Source organism: Sparus aurata, chromosome 21 (genome assembly GCF_900880675.1).
Source record: "Sparus aurata chromosome 21, fSpaAur1.1, whole genome shotgun sequence".
In the NCBI taxonomy this organism is placed as follows: domain Eukaryota; kingdom Metazoa; phylum Chordata; class Actinopteri; order Spariformes; family Sparidae; genus Sparus; species Sparus aurata.
This window is the reverse complement of record NC_044207.1, coordinates 2419226-2440779: the sequence shown is the minus strand read 5'-3', so window position 1 is coordinate 2440779 and position 21554 is coordinate 2419226. Positions and strand designations below refer to the sequence as shown.

The window sequence follows — 21554 nt, the reverse complement described above, 5'->3', positions numbered from 1 at the left end:
ATGAGCTTTCTGCTGTCTTTGGGCTGTAGTATTTAATTGTACTGTCCCTTTTAACAGGAGCGTCGACGTCGCGGTGTGTTGCGTGCGCGTGATGACGAGAAGAGAGCTGGTGTTGACGGAAGAAGCTCACATGCGTGTGGAGAAAGTTTGGCTTTATAGTCCATTCAGTGAAACAGAATTCATTTGTCGTTTAAAATTTTCTGGGGAGTGGCTACTGTCCAATCGGTGACTGTAGAAGATGAAAGCCGGTCGGGGGAACTCACCGGAGCGTGGAGACGTTGCGACCGGCGAGTTGTTCGGCCGGAGTTGGCAGAACGATGGCGGGAGGCTTCGCTTCTTGGAGATGAAGGAGTCGGCGAACTGTGGCGAACTGCAGAGATGGTGACTTTCTGTTCCGGAATTTCCTCGTACTCTCTTTGCTGCGGAAGGAGGTGGGCTGGAGACACGGGGGAGTCGTCGGACAAACTATGATAATCTTGGATGTTGAGGAGAGATGAACCAGGCGGGATGCGAACCGTGGATGAGACGAAGTTGGTGCTCTTCGGACCCGCTCGCGTCCTAGGCGGCTGTTGGGCCACTGGAATCGGGGTCTCGGGTACAGAGGTGACGGGAAAGTAGTCGGCTTCAGATGAATGGTGATCCTCATCTCGTCTGAAGGATTGTCCGACGGGGATAGTGATACGAAGTCCATGATGAGGTGAGTAGAGCCTGATGTTGCTCGTACAAAAGTTTGGATGTGTTCGGGCGAGGCGATGTCGCGTGATCTCGTTTCTGGGTGCGAGAGTGCAGAATACGAGAGCGAAGCAGAGGAGAGGGTCAGGTGGTTATTTATAGAAATGCGGAAGTTGGCGCTGTTGAGGTGTGGTCCTTCTCCTGAAACTTCGCCAATTAAGCTTCAATTAAAGAAGAAAATAAGTTATTACTGAGATCTGCGCGAGGCAACTGCCTTCAACAAATGGCAGTTAGTTTAACAGAATTCTAGTCCACGTGGTTAAAATAGCCAACCTGTTCCCATGAAATGTTAGTGTTTCATCGAAACAGTGAAGGGCTTTTCTTGTACTCTTCTCAGTGTGGTCAGACTCCCACAGCATTATGGGCACATTTTTAAACCTGCAGTGTGTAGGAGACCGGCTGTGGGAAGATGGCTTCCCCATTGAAATATCTACTGCCTCTATTTGTCTACATTTAAGTGTCAGCTAACAGTCGTTACTGCAAGTAATTCACAGGAGGAACCTGGTTTGTGTAACCTGTAATGCTTCATGCAACATTAATAGGGAGTTGTGGGTTAAATTAGGCTATCAATAAAATGAATGATTATCAGGAATATTTATTAATTATGGTAAATAATAAGGTCGAATTTACATTAGCCAATTCATTAAATCAGTCTCATAAAAGGGCTCCAAACTGTCAGTTTGTAACTCTGATTATTAAATAACTTAATGCCTACAACCAAAATGACCATAACAGCTTTAATGGTCGCAGGATTTCAGAGTGCTAGTTTTCTTTTTAGTGGGTCCGGGGATTTTACGAGTTTACCCATGGTTCATAGTGGTAGTCGGTTATGCTCTTCTGGTTCAACTGGATGAACTCTGTGTTTACGGTAGTGTAGCTGTCATCCTCGCACAAAAAAATGGCTTTTAACACAAAGAAAGTGACAAAATGGACAAAAATCGGAGGTGGGTACACAGTACGGATGTTTTAAAAAGTTGTGAGGACAGTTCTGTGCCCCTTGTATAAATGGTTATTCAATTTGAGACATGTATTGATTATTAGACTACCGACATCCATGATTACATTCTGTCTCAGACTACGTATACCCTTTACAATGACAGTATACAATATAATTGGCAATATAACATAACAACAGATTGGCAATTTCTGCCTGCTGCTGCTGGAAGTAGCCGTCTGATTCACAGTCACACAGACTAGCTTTCGCTTCTTCTTTGGAGGAGGTTGTCGTAGCCCATATAGAGCTCCGGATCAGGTGCAATTCCGTGGACTTTTTATCGACGAAGTGGAAGGAGCAAACATACACACTCTTCGGGGGATATTTTAGTCTCAAAGCCACAATTCGTAGCTTTCCATGTTCCACCATCGCAGTAGTAGGTAGGAGGACAGGAGAATCTTGTTCTCTGTATTTTCATCAAGCAGACAGGACCGTCTCTACATGGAGTTCCCTGTCCTGATTGGATAAGGTGAGCAGGGATACCAGAAAATGTATTTTCTCTGCTACTGCATGAGCAGGACTAGGAGAGACATGGGTTACCCACCTAAGAATCTATAACAGTGAACACTGTTGTATTATAGAGCCATTAAACACTTTTTAACCCTTAATCACAGTCCCTGATACCAATACGTGTGTGAGCCCTCTGAAGATATTACTGAGAGGTCCAGTGCTGAGACTATAGACTATAGAGGGGGAGGTTTACTTACGGTTGCAGTGGGAGCAGCGAATGCCAAGCTGAAGAGCAGAGGCAGTGGGCAGACTTCCTGCCTGGGCAGGATGTAGGGCAGCGACAGACTGCGGTCATTACAAGTGTACCCAGAATGCACCGGCTGGAAAATATCAGTCAGCTCCAGGAAATAAAGACTGACGACAGAAGAGGCCAGGATCGGGAGCTGCAGGGAAGAAATAACAACACAAAAGATTTTAGAAAATGTTAATCAAAAGGAAATGATAAGAAAATAAAAGTCAGATGATAACAAAATGATTATTGACTCAAATTTCCTGGTAATCCATCAAGTACATATTGAGATATTTCAGTCGGGACCGTTAGGTAAATATTAGAGGAAGTCATTCTTGTTTTTGCTGTACGATGGCCCTGAAGTGCAAAACAGGGGCAAATCAAAAAACACCATGGCAAAACAGAAAACACAACGGCAAATCAAAAAACGCCATGGCAAAACAGAAAACACAACGGCAAATCAAAAAACGCCATGGCAAAACAGAAAACACAACGGCAAATCAGAAAACACAACAACAAAACAGAAAACACAATGGCAAATCAGAAAACACAACAACAAAACAGAAAACACAACGGCAAATCAGAAAACACAACGGCAAATCAAAAAACACAACAACAAATCAGAAAACACAACAGCAAATCAGAAAACACAACGGCAAATAAAGAAAAAACATAACAGCAAATCAGAAAACACAACGGCAAATCAAAAACACAATGGCAAATCAAAAAACACAACAACAAATCAGAAAACACAATGGCAAATCAGAAAACACATTAACCAAACCAGAAAAGGTAGGTACCCTCGGGCGCCATGGATTGTCGCTGACTGGACTGCCAGTGACGACGTACGCACTGCTATTCAAGAATATTTTGTTGCAGGACATGGGTACGACGTGATACTGGATATGCTGTAGACAATTCACAACCCAAACATGAGTCTGCGTATGTTGAAGACGTGTGCAATGCCCGCCAATGTAATAATGTCCGCGAACGTAATAAATAACAAATGTAATGCATTTTCCACAAACGTAATAGCCGCTGCCTACTACAAACGTAACACGCTATTTACCACAAATGTAATAACTATTACGTTTGCAGGGATTTATTACATTTGTGGGGAAGTGAACATTTTGACTGTATCTTCCCACAAATGTAATAATACAATGAATAATGGTCATTGTGGTTGTTGTTTATTTCTTTACCTATGCACCTATACTACAGTATTATACTATACCTATAATACTACTCCTCCTTGAACCGGCACCTTATCGTGGTGGAGGGGTTTGAGCACCCGAATGATCCTAGGAGCTATGTTGTCCGGGGCTTAATGCCCCTGGTAGGGTCTCCCAAGGCAAACAGGTCCTAGGTGACGGGTCAGACTAAGATCGGTTCACTCGCCCCTGATGAAAGCAAGAATACCAAGGACGTGCACGTCGCCCGGATCGGCGTCACCGGGGCCCCACCCTGGAGCCAGGCCTGGGGTTGGGGCTCGCAGGCGAGCGCCTGGTGGCCGGGTCTCTGCCCACGGGACCCGGCCGGCCGCAGCCCGAACGAGCAACATGGGCCCGCCCTCCCGTGGGCTCACCACTCGCGGGAGGGTTCAGAAGGGGCCGGTGCAGAGGGATATGGGTGGCGGTCGTGGGCGGGGGCCCCGGCGGCCCAATCCCCAGATGGTGACTCTAGCCATGGGGACATGGAATGTCACCTCACTGGGGGGGAAAGAGCCTGAGCTGGTGCGGGAGGTTGAGCAGTACCGGCTAGAAATATTCGGGCTCACCACCACGCACAGCCTGGGCTCTGGAACCCAACTCCTTGAGAGAGGCTGGACTCTCCTTTACTCTGGAGTTGCCCGCGGCGAGAGGCGGCGAGCTGGTGTGGGCTTGCTTATAGCCCCCCAGCTCAGCCGCCATGTGTTGGAGTTCTCCCCGGTGAACGAGAGGGTCGTTTCCCTGCGCCTTCGGGTCGGGGATAGGACTCTCACCGTTGTCTCGGCTTATGGGCCGAACAGCGGTGCAGAGTACCCGGCCTTCTTGGAGTCCCTTGGAGGGGTACTGGAGAGTGCTCCAACCGGGGACTCCGTCGTTCTCCTGGGGGACTTCAACGCCCACGTGGGCGATGACAGTGTTACCTGGAGGGGTGTGATTGGGAGGAACGGCCTCCCCGATCTGAACCCGAGTGGTGTTTCGTTACTGGACTTCTGTGCTAGTCACAGTTTGTCCATAACGAACACCATGTTCAAGCATAAGGGTGTCCATATGTGCACGTGGCACCAGGACACCCTAGGCTGGAGATCAATGATCGACTTTGTGGTCGTGTCATCTGACCTCTGGCCGTATGTCTTGGACACTCGGGTGAAGAGAGGGGCTGAGCTGTCAACTGATCACCACCTGGTGGTGAGTTGGAACCACTGGCGGGGAGGAAGCTGGACAGACCTGGCAGACCCAAACGTATCGTGAGGGTCTGCTGGGAACGTCTGGCAGAACCCTCTGCCAGGGAGATCTTTAACTCCCACCTCCGGGAGAGCTTTGACCAGATCCCGAGGGAGGCTGGGGACATTGAGTCCGAATGGACCATGTTCTCCACCTCCATTGTTGACGCGGCTGTCCGGAGCTGTGGCCGTAAGGTCTCCGGTGCCTGTCGCGGCGGCAATCCCCGAACCCGGTGGTGGACCCCGGAAGTAAGGGTTGCTGTCAAGCTGAAGAAGGAGTCCTACTCCTGAGGCAGCTGACGGGTACTGGCAGGCCAAGCGTGCGGCAGCACGGGCAGTCTCGGAAGCAAAAACTCGGGTCTGGGAAGAGTTCGGGGAGGCCATGGAGGAGGACTACCGGTCGGCCCCGAAGAAATTCTGGCAAACCATCCGGCGCCTCAGGAGGGGGAAGCAGTCCTCCGCCAACACTGTTTACAGTGGAGGTGGGGAGCTGTTGACCTCGACTGGAGACATCGTCGGGCGGTGGAAGGAATACTTCGAGGATCTCCTCAATCCCACTGACACGCCTTCCATAGAGGAAGCAGAGGCTGGGGACTCAGAGGTTGACCCATCCATCACCCAAGCCGAAGTCACTGAGGTAGTCCGTGAGCTCCTCAGTGGCAAAGCACCGGGGGTGGATGAGATCCGCCCTGAGTACCTCAAGTCTCTGGATGTTGTGGGGCTGTCTTGGCTGACACGTCTCTGCAGCATCGCGTGGCAGTCGGGGACAGTGCCTCTGGACTGGCAGACCGGGGTGGTGGTCCCCCTATTTAAAAAGGGGGACTGGAGGGTGTGTTCCAACTATCGGGGGATCACACTCCTCAGCCTCCCCGGGAAAGTCTATTCCAAGGTACTGGAGAGGAGAATTCGACCGATAGTCGAACCTCGGATCTAGGAGGAACAATGCGGTTTTCGTCCTGGCCGTGGAACACTGGACCAGCTCTATACCCTCCGCAGGGTGCTCGAGGGTTCATGGGAGTTTGCCCAACCAGTCCACATGTGTTTTGTGGACTTGGAGAAAGCATTCGACCGTGTCCCTCGTGGCATACTGTGGGGGGTGCTCCGGGAGTACGGGGTCGGAGGCCCTCTGTTAAGGGCCGTACGGTCCCTGTACTGCCGGAACAGGAGCTTGGTTCGCATTGCCGGCAGTAAGTCAGACCTGTTCCCAGTGCATGTTGGACTCCGGCAGGGCTGCCCTTTGTCACCGGTTCTGTTCATTACTTTTATGGACAGAATTTCTAGGCACAGCCATGGGCCGGAGGGGATCTGGTTCGGGAGCCAATGGATCTCATCTCTGCTTTTTGCGGATGATGTGGTCTTGTTGGCTCCTTCGAGCCGGGACCTCCAGCATGTCCTGGGGCGGTTTGCAGCAGAATGTGAAGCGGCTGGGATGAGAATCAGCACCTCCAAATCCGAGGCCATGGTTCTCGACCGGAAAAAGGTGGCCTGCTCCCTCCAGGTGGGAGGAGAGTTCCTGCCTCAAGTGGAGGAGTTTAAGTATCTTGGGGTCTTGTTCACGAGTGAGGGAAGGATGGAGTGTGAGATTGACAGACGGATCGGTGCAACGGCCGCAGTAATGCGGTCTTTGTATCGGTCTGTCGTGGTGAAGAGAGAGCTGAGCCGAAAGGCGAAGCTCTCGATTTACCAGTTAATCTACGTTCCGACCCTCACCTATGGCCATGAACTTTGGGTCATGACCGAAAGAATAAGATCCCGGATACAAGCGGCCAAAATGAGTTTCCTCCGCAGGGTGGCAGGGCGCTCCCTTAGAGATAGGGTGAAGAGCTCTGTCACCCGGGAGGAGCTCAGAGTAGAGCCGCTGCTCCTCCACATCGAGAGGAGCCAGCTGAGGTGGCTCGGGCATCTGTTTCGGATGCCCCCGGGACGCCTCCCTCGGGAGGTGTTCCTGGCATGTCCCTCCGGGAGGAGACCCCGAGGAAGACCCAGGACACGCTGGTGTGACTATGTCGCCCAGCTGGCCTGGGAACGCCTTGGGGTCCTCCCGGAAGAGCTGGAGGCAGTACCCGGGGAGAGGGAAGTCTGGGTGTCCCTGCTCAGGCAGCTGCCCCCGCGACCCGGCCCCGGATAAGCCGATGAAAATGGATGGATGGATGGTTGGATATAATACTACTGACCGCGGGTGCAAAATCCAGCTGCTCCACACCACTATCAAACAACGGATCTTCTCTCTCTCTCTCCCTCTCTCTGTCTCTCTCTCTCTCTCAATATTGTTTTGTGGCATATATATATCGAATTTAAACAGATGTATTTCTTTGCATAAGCAAAATGCTTCTTGTTACAGTTTTTCTTGATTGCTTTGATGCAGCAGTCAACTCAAACTCCACATTTTCAAAACAGTTAAAACACAGGCTGAAACAGTGGCACTCATGGTCAAAATGACTCATTTTGTTTGCAAAAGGCTCTAACCGTGCCAAAACATTTAAAATATGCAACAAAAGCTAATTTTGCCTTCAAACAACACAACTTGCAAACAAGTGTATGAGCTCTTCCAATCAACCATTACACAGTGGACAACAACATACAAAATACAGCACCATTGCTTGTCATTGTAGCCTATTACTGTCGCAGCTTTCATGCCAGTGCCATTTGTTGTCAAATTTACCTTATTGCAAAGAATTGGATCCAGACTCAGAACTGCTTTGATGCAAATTTTATTGATTCCATTTATTCTTTTGTTCAAGCTGTGGCAGAAAACTGAAATACTGTAAATATTACACAAAATACATGTATACCAAAATAAAATCTATAAGAGTATAAGAAATTAAGAATATAAAATAAAATCTATTACAGTAAAGTAACAAAATCTATTACTGTAGAGTAAAAGAAATTGCCACTTGATACTCAGTCTCTTCTGTCTTGATGATGGGGCCCCATGGCCTCATCCACATCACATTCATTATCCTCCCTTGCAATGAACCAAGGGAAAAATCTTCTTGCATGCCATCCAACCTTGACATTCCTCTGCACCTATTTCTCACTCTAGACCTCTTCAATCCATGTTGGCAAAGAACAACACAGCCGCAGCACTTTCTTAAGGCCTGCAGACTGATTGCTCATTGAAGATTTGTGTTTAGGCATGTCAAACAGGTGCTTTTTCATACTGATGTAGGTAGTTTCTAATAGTTAGGAACAGATGGTTTCTGTTTGGTTACCATAGCTAAAACAATGGAGTTTGGACTGCTTGAATGACATCCGTGTTAACTGTTCTGCAAAAGGGTGGGGAAAATGTGTCAATCCAATGAGAAAGGGTTAACACATTTGCAAGAGGTGTCTTGTGCTCTGCTGAGACAATGATGATGAAAACCGAGTGGATCCCAGTTTGTTTACGCAGGTCAAAGCAATCAATAAAAACTGTAATGAGGATCATCTCTCTCTCTCTCTCTCACCGCTGTTGGCAGTGCTAAACCAAAGAAGCCCCGACCCAGGATTTTAACAAGATAGGGACCTACTGTAACTTTTTGTGTGTGAAAACTATATCACATACACACACACACACACACACACACACACACACACACTATAATGGTACTGTGCTAGCACTAGAAGAGACAGAATTCCAACACTACTAGAACGGCCGTAAATCTCATGTAAATACCCAACTGAGTGATGAATGCATTCAATGTGTCATGATATTTTTTTTAAAAACGAAATAACACCAAAATGTACATTGTAGCAAGCTTAATTATACATTTATCAATATTCATATCGTCGCATATAGTAAACCGTAATTATTGCATATGTTTACACAAGATTTTACAGTTTTTGCCGAATGCTTACACACATGTTGCAGACTTTGGCTCACTGTGTCATCACTTAACACACAGGTTGAGTAAGACTCAGCACATGGAGATAAACTCCTAACTTCTGCGGCAAAATGAAACTCTTGAAACAAAACCTAACAATCCCATTTCAAAACTGTTTTTAGCATCAAAACGTTAAACACATGCACCTTTGAATTACTCTTTCCTAGCAGCAACAACACACAGATGTGCTTTATGCAAAACACAGCTGTATTCAGTATTTGGATGTTTTTGTCTCATACAGATTTTTTTTTTTGTGAAAGATTGATCAACTACAGTTGATCTAGACACATGAGAACAGAATGGAAACGCCTCAGAATAGTTTTTTATTTTTCAGGCTTTTGCAAAAGTAAAAAAAAAAACCCACAAAGACATGGTACAACTAGAATTTTCTATCAAACATAGTATTGTAAGGGAATGGTTGAAAGACATTTAGGCTATGGATCCGATCTGTTGGCATTTGGCCACATCACCTCATCCACATCACATCCAATGTCCTCCCTTGCCAAGCAACGGGGGAAATATCGCCTTGCATGCCGTATCCAACCCTGTATGGACCTCACCTCAATGTCGCCGCATGTCTCTTCCATGGCTTGTAGAAGAGGCATGCGGACATGTGGCTGGCGGTCATACATTTTCCAGCGCCATGCTGAAAAGAACTCCTGAATTGGATTAAAAAATGGGGTGTATGGTGACAAGTTGAGTGCAATAAATCTATTATGGTTGGTGAACCAGTCCTGGACCAGAGCAGCCCGATGGAAACTGACATTATTCCAGATGACAACAAACTGGGGCTGCTCTGGCCCGTCCTGGACTACTGTGTCATGAAGTGTCTCCAGAAAGCGAATAATGAGGGCTGTGTTGTAGGGACCGAGGACGGAGTGGTGATGCAGGACTCCCTGTACACTGATGGCGGCACACAAGGTGATATTTACTTGCACTTTATCATGATGGAGGTCTTTGACTCTCGCACTGTTCCTCTCAAATGGAACTCTATACAGCTGCTTCAGTGAAATGTTCTACTTTTTAAGGATGCGGGAGAGTGTTGACAGTGTTGATGTCAGCGATGATCTGGGGGGTGTTCCAGAAAGCGGGTTATGTGAAAACTCAGAGTAACTTAACACTGAGATGAGGGAAACTCTGGGTTTTCCAATCCAGAAGAGAGGTAAATGAAACTGCTCGCTGGCAGGTTTACTTGAAGAAACCCTGAGTTTCTACCCGTCTCCTCCCACATGAAGAAAGCTGACATTGATTGTCCATTCATTCCCAATCCGAATGAAATCGAAGCTCAACTAATTTGTAATGCTTTACGTCGCGAGAGAATCTTCCGACCCAGATTAGATGTCCTGTCATTTCCAGAGGAATATCTGTTTGAACACTACCGCTTTTCATCGAACAGTATAATTTATCTTGAGAACATTCTCCGGCCTGTTACCAATGATGGAGGTGTTCCCCGGACACAAACCTGTCGGAGGCATCGAAGATGAATTCCAAAGGATTGCAGGTGACTGATGTAGAAATATTCTATTTTTTTTTTTTTTTTATTATTTTATACATTCTGCTGCAACCTCAGAGTGGGGTCAGTCGCTTAATCAGCTGTCATCTTGCAGGGCTTCCAATTGTGATATGATGCATAGATGGGACACAAATTCCTATTACTGCGCCTAAAGAAAACGAAGGGGACTATGTGAATAAAAAATCCTTTCACAGCATCAATGTCCAGGTATACGACCTACCATCTTAAAAAATATGTACATGAAGATGTATACAGTACAATACAACTAACTCATGTCATCCTCTGCACTGTGAAGATCATATGTGATGCAGCCTACATTATTACAAATGTAGAAGCTAAGTGGCCTGGCTCTGTGCATGATTCCCCGAATCTACCGGGAGTGTAGTCTGAGCAACAGATTTTTCACGTGGTAAGGAAGCTAAAGCTTTGTACAAATGTTCTTTGTAGTGTTGTCACGATACCAAAATTATGACTTCGGTAAGATACCTGCCTAAAATATCTTGATACCGACACTGAAACGATACCACGGCGGAAAACTAGAACATCATCAAAAGTAATGGAAAAAAATATCAGATGACAGAATGTGGAACTTAAAATGATTTATTTCTTTTTATTAATTAAAAAACTTCAAAAGGCAAAATAAAAAAATATATTTTGTAAGCTGCTGAGCTTTATAGCTTCTGTATTCAAGAAGACAAGTGTCTTCTTGTTTCGGTCATTTGTCTTGTTTGCTCTCAGAGATTATTAAATCTGATTTTCCATTAAAAGCTCAGTGCTTGTAGTAGAAAAGAATTAACAGCACATTAACTACAATTTTATTCAGCATTAAAATAACGAACATAAATGACATTAACTGTAAGTCTGGCAATTCATAAAATAAGATAATACTTTATTTGTCCCTAAAAGGGGAAATTTGCAATATGCATTTCATGTTGATAAAGTTCAAATCCTGGATTATTAGCCTGTAAACTACATTAGTGCACTAAAGTAGAACACAAATGACCCAGACCTGGTGAAGGTCTGTGCTCTAATCAGACCATTTTCTAATAATATAAATGACAACATATATTATAAATTACTGACAAAAATGTACATGCTATGATTATATTACTAGTACTGATTGACTTAAAAAAGATCATTTATAAGTGGTGTTGTTGATCAGCATACTTGTGAACACCAGCGCATGTTATGGTAAAGTTCATGTTACCAGTGTGAACGTTGGGTTTGCATAAAGAGATGTGTGGAACCACATCGGACTGTTAAACAGTTAGCATTACCCTGACTGCCTCGTGCAACTCTGATGGTGAAAATAGTTCGCTTGACCTACATCCGGGGGGTATTTAACGTTATCTATCGCTAACCTGCAGCTCTTTCAACTCTTTGAACAAGTCAACATGTCTGTCAGCTGAGAGCGGCATGAGTGCTCCTGCCGACCGTCCTAGGCTTGTTGAAGAAGCAGACGCACAGAGCACATTGCAGACATTGCAGACAGTAATTGCAGTAATTTCTTCATCATCATCACCATTCTCCTCCTCCTGTGATGCAGGAAAAGAAACTGTTTCAGATTACTTTGAACTACCATCTGAGCAACGTCTGAGTATGGAATACTTACAGCTGCAAGGGTGTTCAATTGTTTCAGTCGGAGGCTGAACTAAGCAGATGACATATATATATCCCCACCCAAGACCCCACTGGCCATCTGGTCCAGGATGTCCTCGCTGTACTTCGTGTTGTAGTACATCACAGACTCTGGTTTTGCCTTCACCCCACTAAAGGTGCCCACACCTGTGTGCACGGTGCTCGGGATGCAGACATTCTTCCTCGGCTTTCCCTTGTACACAGTCAGAGTCGCATCACCACACTTGAGCACCTTCGTGTTGAACAACTCTGTTTCACGGAGGGGGAACTCCCATTATTGTTTACCCATGGTCCCAACCAGTCATATATTAATTAACTTACATTCACAAAGAAGCATAAACAATGTAACAATGAAACCCCGCGAAATGATATGCTTGTGATATGACAGCTTATGGCCGAAATAGGTAAAACATATCAAATTTTCTTTGTCTTTCGTGTAATTTAATTGTCGACAGCATATCCAGGATCACATCATATCCGTGTCCTGCAACAAAATATTCTTTACAGTTTTTGCCTAATGCTTAAACACTAAAAGTGGTTGCTATGCCCAAAGCATCACAACCTCTAACTTTGGTGACCATGCCCTAAACAAAAGCACCAAACCTGCAAACACAATATATGCTTTGCACTGTGTTTGAAATTCTCCAACACACTTCTTGCAAAACACAACACACTGTTTTTTTACATAAGACACATTGTTCAAAAAGGAAATCTCATGCAATCATTGGGAAAACACATCAATTAAAAAAAAAAAAAACACAACTAAAATTTGAAAAGCACACAGACTCTAAGGTCTAAGCCATAGCACTACAAATACACCTGATGTGAGCTCAGCTCCTTTGTGCCAACTTTGGAAACATGGAGGCAGAAAGAGGAAGAGGGAGAGTAAGAGCAGCAGCAGGCAGGGAAGAGGACGTAGAAGGGGAGCAGGCAACAGTGACACTGCATCACCACTCCATCCTCGGTCCCTACAACACAGCAATCATTATTCGCTTTCTGGACACACATCATGACACAGAAGTCCAGAGCAGCCCCAGTTTGTTGTCTTCTGGAATAATGTCAGTTGCTATAGGGCGGCTCTGGTCCGGGACTGGTTCACCAACCATAATAGATTTATTGCACTGAACTTGCCACAATACACCACATTTTTGAATCCAATTGAGGAGTTCTTTTCAGCATGGCGCTGGAAAGTTTATGACCATCAGCCACATGCCCGCTACCCTCTTCAGGTGAGGTCCATACAGGGTTGGATACGGCATGCAAGGCGATATTTCCCCCGTTGCTTGGCAAGGGAGGACATTGCCTGTGATGTGGATAAGGTGATGTGGCCAAATGCCAAAACAGGAGACAGGATCCACAGCCTAAATGTCTTCCAATCATTCCCTCACAACACTATGTTTTGTAGAAAATTCTAGTTGTACCACGTCTTTGTGTTTGTTTGTTTTTTTTTTCTTTGCAAAAACCTGAAAAAAAAATTATAAATTCTGAAGCGTTTCCATTTTGTTTTCATGTGTCTAGCTCAACTGTAGTGGATCGATCTTTCGCAAAAAAAAACAAAAAAAAAACATCCAAAGTACTGAATACAGCTGTGTTTTGCATAAAGCAGGTCTGTGTGTTGTTGTTGCTAGGAAAGCGACATTTGTAGGTGCATGTGTTTAACGTTTTGATGCTAAAAACTGTTTTGAAATGGGATTGTTAGGTTTTGTTTCAAGAGTTTAATGTTGCCATATATATTAGGAGTTTATCTCCATGTGCTGTGTCTTGACCTGTGTGTTAATGATGACACAGTGAGCCAAAGTCTGGAACATGTGTGTAAGCATTCGGCAAAAACTATAATAGCAGCGTGTACGTCATCAATGGCAGCGCTCTTATTTTGAAAACATGTAAACCATACATGTTTTTTTTGATTTGGCATTGTGTTTTCTGATTTGCCGTTGTGTTTTTTGATTTGCTGTTGTGTTTTATAATTTGCCATTGTGTTTTCTAATTTGTTGTTGTGTTTTTTGATTTGCTGTTGTGTTTTCTGATTTGGTGTTGTGTTTTTGATTTGCCTTTGTGTTTTTTGATTTGCCGTTTGTTTTTTGATTTGCCGTTGTGTTTTCTGATTTGCCGTTGTGTTTTGCACTTCAGGGCCACCGTATTGCTGCCTGCATTGTCAGTAGTCAGTGTTTGTTTTTCCTCAATGTGTTAATCCTGTCACGTTTACAAATGTATCTAGTGATGTCTTGTCTCACTTGTTATGTCTTGTTTCATATGAATTTGCCTTGCAAAAGTATTCACCCCCCTTGAACTTTTCCACATTTTGTCACGTTTTAACCACAAACGTAAATGCATTTTATTGGGATTTTATCTGATAGACCAACACAATGTGGTGGATAATTGTGAAGGGGAAGGAAAATGATACATGGTTTTATTTTTTTTTACAAATAAAAAAACAAAAAAGTGTGGTGTGGTGATTCATATGTCCTGCCTGATCAGTCGAGCACATGTGCAACTCTCAACAGTAGCCCCTTTTGGATAAAAAAGGCCGCACATTTGCTGCAAGGTAAAGGCCGCAATGTGCCACCCTGTCTTTCTAAAAGGGAGGTGTAATATTCCTCCTTTTCCACATGTGAATGTGACGTAAAGCACAAAGTTGGGAAGTGAACAGTGACAACGAATTTGTCTTCAAAATAAGAGCTTTACATTGCACCCTATTGGAGTTTAGAAATGGATTCTTAGCGGGGGGCTTTTAACTTGAAATTAACGACCGTTCGTAGCTTGCCACTACAACAACAAGTGGACACAACCAAACAGCTACAGAGACCGAGGAGACGCTAGCATCTCCTGGATATCAGCGGCTGTCCAGTTACTCATCTTGACGTCCGCGATGAAGTGATGGACTGACTGCTGTGATCAGCTGTCTTAAAACTAGTATAAGTATAAAAACGGCTAGTGATGAGAAGGAAGCAGGACGGAGCACTTGTTAGCTACTTCAATCATCAGGAAAGGAAGAAAATATGTGTCTGATTCAAATTTTGGTTACTTACTGTATGTTTACATCACATCTATAAAGATATGTGTGAGAGACATGAATGGACCCTAAAAGACAACCCTTTCAAAGTGGCATCAAGTTTATTTATTTATGTTGTTTGTTTCGGACATGTCAATTCATAAGCATCACATTTCATCATTGTTCAAATAATACAACACACATGGCCGAAAGGGAAAAGCGGGAGAAGCCAAAGCTTATCAAGTCCCGCCCCCATTACCCACAGTATAAAATCTTCATTCTGATCTTTTCTTGTCTTTTGCAAATTACTTTTTCTTTTCTTCTCTTTTTTCTTTTGTTATGACCTTTGACAAAACATATTACAGCAGTAGCATATAGAGCTGAATTCAAGCTCTAGACAGTGCATACAGATTACATGTGTGTCTGCACATGTGTCCATATTAGTCCATCATGAGTGAACAACAGTCTCATCTTATGGCCTCATCTTATAGCCAGGCTTGCCACAAAGTCAGAATAACCAATTGAGAGAGAGCAAAAGTCCAGTGTATTTATTATTCGTTGAGATGGTGTTGGGATGGTGTAAGAGCCCTTTAATGCATTTTCATGTTATTCATCAGTCTCCTCTGCAGCTTTTATGGCTGCTAGCTTCGCCATGTCCTCCCGATTGGTGGCTACATCAACTCGCATCTGTATCACGAAGTCGCGGATTGTTGAGATGTCAGAGCGTATCCCGACCACAGCACTCCGAGTATTGGCGTTGTCCGCCCTCGCACTGGTCTGCTCAGTAGCGATCTTTCTCATTTTCCAATATTGCATAAAGATTCCAAATCCCAAAGCGATCGTTCCAATTGTCATGAACGTGAACATGTACACGTCCTCGACATCTTCCACATCCAGTGCGGCAAGGCAGATGACTCTCCACTTTCCCCAACCATCCATAACGTAGCCGGACATAAAGGTCCCGTCCGGGCATGTCGGTTCACCAGAACCCGCACGCCGTGTTGAGAACACTCTGTCGATGGCATTCATTGACCAGCTCAGCAACTCCATCGTGGATTGATCGATTGATTGATTGGTTAAGAACGTAGTTGGACAATATTAGACGAATCTCAATCGAATGACTCTTGTGTGCCGATTTACAGGGTTGAGTCCTTCACAGCTCAGAAGAACTTGTGATAACTCACAATAGTGGCACAGTGTTCGTACCTAAGTTATCTCACATTGTTGATACACATTATAACAACATCCTGCTATGTACAACTGGCATTGGCCTTGGACCATACAATTTTCTCAGGTTCAACTTATTGTTTGGGTACAGAATGGTATTTGTTATGCTCACATGCCGTCTCAACACAGTGTCTGCACAGTGTCTGTTGATTCGTGCCTCTGACCTTTATCAACCCTCTAGTATTGATCTGTACTGATCAACGATTGAATGTACATACTTTTTTTTGAAGCCACTTAGTGTTGCTGATTTTTTGACATCTTCTTCTAGCACATTCCATTGTTTAACACCTTTGACCGATAAAGAAAAGGATTTTAACGTAGTTCGTACTTTACTTTGCCTGAAAATCATGTTCCCTCTGAGATTGTGTCTCTCTTCTCTGTCTAGGAAGAGTATTTGCAAATTATGAGGGAGGCTTTTGTTAGCAGCTTTGTACATCATTTGTAGTGTGCGATAGTTTATTAAGTCATATAGTTTAAGTATTCTTGATTCAATAAATAACTGATTTGTGTGTGCCCTATAGTTGGCATAATGTAAGATTCTCAGAGCTCTTTTTTGGAGTATTAACAAAGGCTGTGTGGAGCCTTTATATGTGTGTCCCCACACCTCTGCACAGTATTGCAGGTGTGGAGAGACGAGTGCACAGTACAACAGATGAAGTGCTTTTTGATTTAATATTTTTTGTGCTTTCCAGAGTATGGACACACTCCTGGCCAACTTCCTTTTTAGCTGTCTTATGTGTGGCTTCCAACTTAACATGTCGTCGATGATTACTCCCAGTACTTTGTTCTCATGTACCCTTTCAATATTCACTCCGTTTACTTGAATGTTAGTACTGTTGTTGCAGCCTTTTTTCCCATATAGCATGTATTTAGTTTTCTCAAGATTTAATGATAATTTATTTATATTAAACCACACATGAAGTTTGGCCATTTCGTGATTTACTGTTTCCACAAGTTGGTTCAGGTTTGTCCCAGAACAGAAAATATTTGTATCATCTGCAAATAATATTAATTTCAGAATATTTGACACTTTGCATATATCATTTATATATAGTATAAACAGCTTTGGACCCAGAACTGACCCCTGTGGGACCCCACAGACTATGTCCAAGCTAGTCGATGTGTTATCACCCATTTTGACATATTGGGATCTCTTGTGTAGATAGCTCTTGACCCACTGCAGTGCTACACCTCTGATGCCATATCTCTCCAGTTTAGCTATTAAGATATCATGATTAACGGTGTCAAATGCTTTTTTCAGGTCTATGAAAATTCCTATTGAATGTTGTTTATGGTCAATAGCGTCAGTAATGATTTCCACAGACTCAGTTAGAGCAAAGGCAGTCGAGTGGTTCTTTCTGAATCCATATTGGCTGTCATATAGCAATTTGTGTTTGTTGATGAAGTTATCTAGCCTATTGTTGAATAGCTTCTCTAGGATTTTCGACAGTTGTGGCAGTATTGAGATTGGTCTGTAATTAGTAAACTCGTGTGTGTCACCATTCTTAAACAGTGGCACAACTTTGGCAACTTTCATTTTAGTGGGAAATATCCCAGTTTGAAATGACAGATTAAAAATGTATGTTAGTGGTGAAATAATTCCCTCTAATACTTTCTTAATTAGCCTCATGTCGAAGTCATCAACATCAGTGGAAGTTTTTGTTACGCAGTCATTGACCAGATGTCTAATCTCTGTGTCCTTCACTGGTGTGAGAAACATTGAGCTGGGAGTTCTGTCTCCATCCTTATCAAAGTGGTCCCAGTGTAGGGGTGAGTCAGGAATGTCCTTGGCTAGCTCTGGCCCGATGTTTACAAAGAATTGATTGAATCTGTTTGTTATGACTTCCGGATTTTCTTCCTGCATGTTGTCATACTTGAAGTAGTGAGGATAGTTAGGCTTTGTGCTTTTATTATTAGTCACATTGTTTAGAATATTCCATAATTTTTAGTATATTTCATATTTTCTGCTAATAGATTGCTGTAATATTCTTTCTTGCATTCCTTTAGGATGCTGTTTAGCTTGTTTTTATATCGTTTATATCTCACTTCAGACTGGGCCGTCCTTGATTTTAGGAACTGTCTATACAGAGTGTTTTTCTTCCTGCAGGCATTTATCAATGTTTTTGTGAGCCATGGTTTCTGCTCCTTATTCTGGTTAGGGTGTTTCTTTTTCACAGGACAGTGTCTGTCAAGTTCAACATTCTGTGGGTATAAAAAGCTGGTATTGTCATTAAATCATTCCAAGTTCATCATTCAAACAGCAATGAACACATGACGTCACTTAACGGACAAGCAGCGCCACCTGGCCATAGCGCGCCTTCGGGTCGGTGGCAGGCAGTCAGATGTTGCTCGTGAACTTGGTGTGTCTCAAAGTGTCATCAGCAGACACAGAACTACTGGCAAAGTTCGTGACAGACCCAGGAGTGGAGCCCCATGAGTGACAGACCACAACGATGACCAGTACCTAAAGACCTATGCACTCAGACATTGTTATGTAACTGTCACACAGCTGCAGGCCCAGTTACGAGATGTGAGGGGTACTAGGGTTTCCAGGCAAACCATTCGAAACCGACTCCACTGCTTTGGCTTGAATGCCAGACGACCATTGCAGGTGACTCCACTGACACCAAGATACCGCCGTGAACGTTTGCAGTGGGCACAAGACCATGTGACCTGGACAATGCAGCAGTGGTCAACCGTCCTGTTCACTGATGAGTGTCGGGTCACCTTGCACAGAAATGATGGTCGTCAGAGTTGCTGGAGAAGGCGAGGTGAGCTATATGCCGAGGTCAACATGGTCCCCAAGGTTCCCTTTGGTGGAGGAGGTGCAACAGTCTGGGCAGGCATCACCAGTCAGCGCAAAACAGATTTGGTTATTGTAGATGGCTCAGTCACTGCACGTTCTTACCTCAGAGACATCATAGAACCCATCATCATCCCCCAATTCCGCCAGCACACCCCCAACTTTCCGTTCATGGATGATAATGCTCCACCACATCGTGCCAGAATTGTCACAGCTCGACTTCAGGAAGTTGGAGTGCCTCATATGGTATGGCCAGCAATGTCCCCTGACCTGAACCCCATAGAGCACGTCTGGGACCAGCTGAAGCAGAGACTGGATGATCGTACCCCACCCCAACGTGACCTGGCAGAACTGCGTGTAGCACTTGTGGAGGAGTGGAACGCATTGCCTCAGAACAACAACATGAGGCTAGGAAGGAGCATGAGACGTTGCTGTCAAGCTTTCATTGCGGCAAATGGTGGAAACACCCGCTATTGACAGTGTCAATTTTTGTTATTTGGGGTTATCCTCGTTATTGTCTAAATTTTTGGGGTAATAAATATTAAACTAATGAAAATGGTGTTTCTTCTCATTCATTATTAGTAATATCAAAGGGAACTTTTACTTATTTCATTAAAATTCAGACCAAATAGGAAAAGCACTCATGTAAATAACAATATCCCTAACTTATTGTGAGTAGTGTGTGTGTATATATATATACATATATATATATATATATATGTATATATTATATATATATATATATATATATATATATATATATATATAGATAGATAGGATAGATAGATATCTATATCTATATCTATATCTATATCTATATATAGATATAGATATAGATATATAGATATAGATAGATAGATATATATAGATATATATATATATATGTGTGTGTGTGTGGTATCTCCTCGACCTCAGCGCAGCCTCGGACACTGTCTCTCATGACATCCTCCTGGACAGGCTGGCCTCCATTGTAATCACTGACATCCCTCTGGCTTGGCTGAAATCCTATCTCACTGGTCGCACACAATTTTGTCCAACTCAAGAACCTAAGATCTTCCTCCTCTCCATCTCCAGCGGTGTCCCCAGGGCTCTGTCCTTGGTCCCCTCCTGTTCAGTATTACCTTCGCCCCTTGGACACATTCTCAGGAAATTCCATATTCAATTTGTATGCTGAGGATACACAGCTTTGTATCTCCGCCAAGCCTACTTCCACTCTACCACCTACAGCTCTATCCAACTGCCTACTGGAGATTGAATCATGGTTCTCACTCAACTTACTTAAACTGAACAGTGACAAAACCGAGGTCCTGCTCGTTGGCACCAGATCCACCCTGCCAAAGCACAACCCCTTCTCCATGTTCATCCACAATTCCATTGTTCTACCATCACTCCAGCTAAGGAGCCTGGGTGTCATCCTGGACGGCACCTTAACCTTTGAAGCCCACATCAATAATGTACCGGTCTGCATACTTCCATCTACGCAACATCAACCGCCTCCGTCTCACTCACACAGCCTGCACGGCTATTCTCGTAAACACCTGGTTACATCTCGTCTGGATACTGTAATTCTCTCCTCCATGGTCTTCCTCGGAAATCACTCCATAAAACTCCAACTGTTCCAGAACGCAGCTGCACCTATCATCACCAGAACTCCCTTTGCTGAACACATCACTCCAGCCTTGCAGCAACTCCATTGGCTCCCTATCAAATCCTGCTGCACTGATTTCAAGATTCTACTCCTCACTTTCAAGATCCTTCATAACCTTGCACCATCATATCTCGCTGAACTGATGCATACCTGTTATGTCCAAGGTATTCTTTTTGAGGTGACCAGAGACTCCTCCCCATCATTCCCTCTGATCTTTGGCACCTGCTGGGAGGCCTTTAAGAGCTCCGGATAGCTCCACCCACTCTCTCTCACAATGCAGCTTGGGCCTGCTGCAACGCCACCAGCCTCATCTTTGATTTCTTTGTTATCTATGGTTTGTCTTTTTTGTGCAATAAATGTTACTTTTGCTGCATTTGATTGTTGTTTGAATCCTGTGTTGCTTCCCAGGAGCCGGGTCGTAAAATTAGGGGCTCGTCCGTTGGTTCGGTCCTGATGGGTGTTTTAGGGGGCTAAGCCCGAGGGGCCAAGGGAATGTGTATGTAGGCATACGCGTTTCCTAGGACCAGCAGTGCTACGAACCCTATTGTAATTGTAAAGATTTTTATTTTATTTTTCTCCGGGTAAAAGTGGTGTGCTGCAGGCTAAACCGTGCAAGGGAGGGCGGTGCAATTTGGAGGGTTGGTCCAGACTCCTGCCAATATCTCAGACACAAAAAACTACATATCTGCCTGCAGGGGGCACTATAACCTAGGAAAATATGTTTTTGCCTATAACTCCCACACCGTAGGTCGCACATTCAAAAACCTTGTATCCCCAGATTCCCTGAATAGAGCTGAATCACTTTGCGATTGGCCACGCCCACTTCCGGTTAGAACGTTTTGGTTTTTTTTCGCAAAATCGCAAAAACTGGAAAACCTACTTTTCGAACTCCTCCTTGGGATTTTGTCCGATCTGCGTGAAACTTGGCACCCCTACACTCTTCAGCGGACCTGCTTTTGCTCAGTCAAAAAATGCGC

At 44.3% G+C, this 21554-nt stretch overlaps 1 protein-coding gene across 3 annotated transcripts in view; it reads right to left on the bottom strand.

Moving 5' to 3' along the window:
• Positions 1-21554, bottom strand: part of LOC115572876 (phospholipid phosphatase-related protein type 4-like) — a 168819-nt gene that overhangs the window by 97329 nt on the left and 49936 nt on the right. For all 3 annotated transcript variants that reach the window (XM_030403348.1, XM_030403346.1, XM_030403347.1), the window contains exon 2: positions 2434-2619. In XM_030403348.1, the coding sequence (XP_030259208.1) occupies positions 2434-2619 (186 nt within the window). The remainder of the gene's footprint in view (positions 1-2433; positions 2620-21554) is intronic.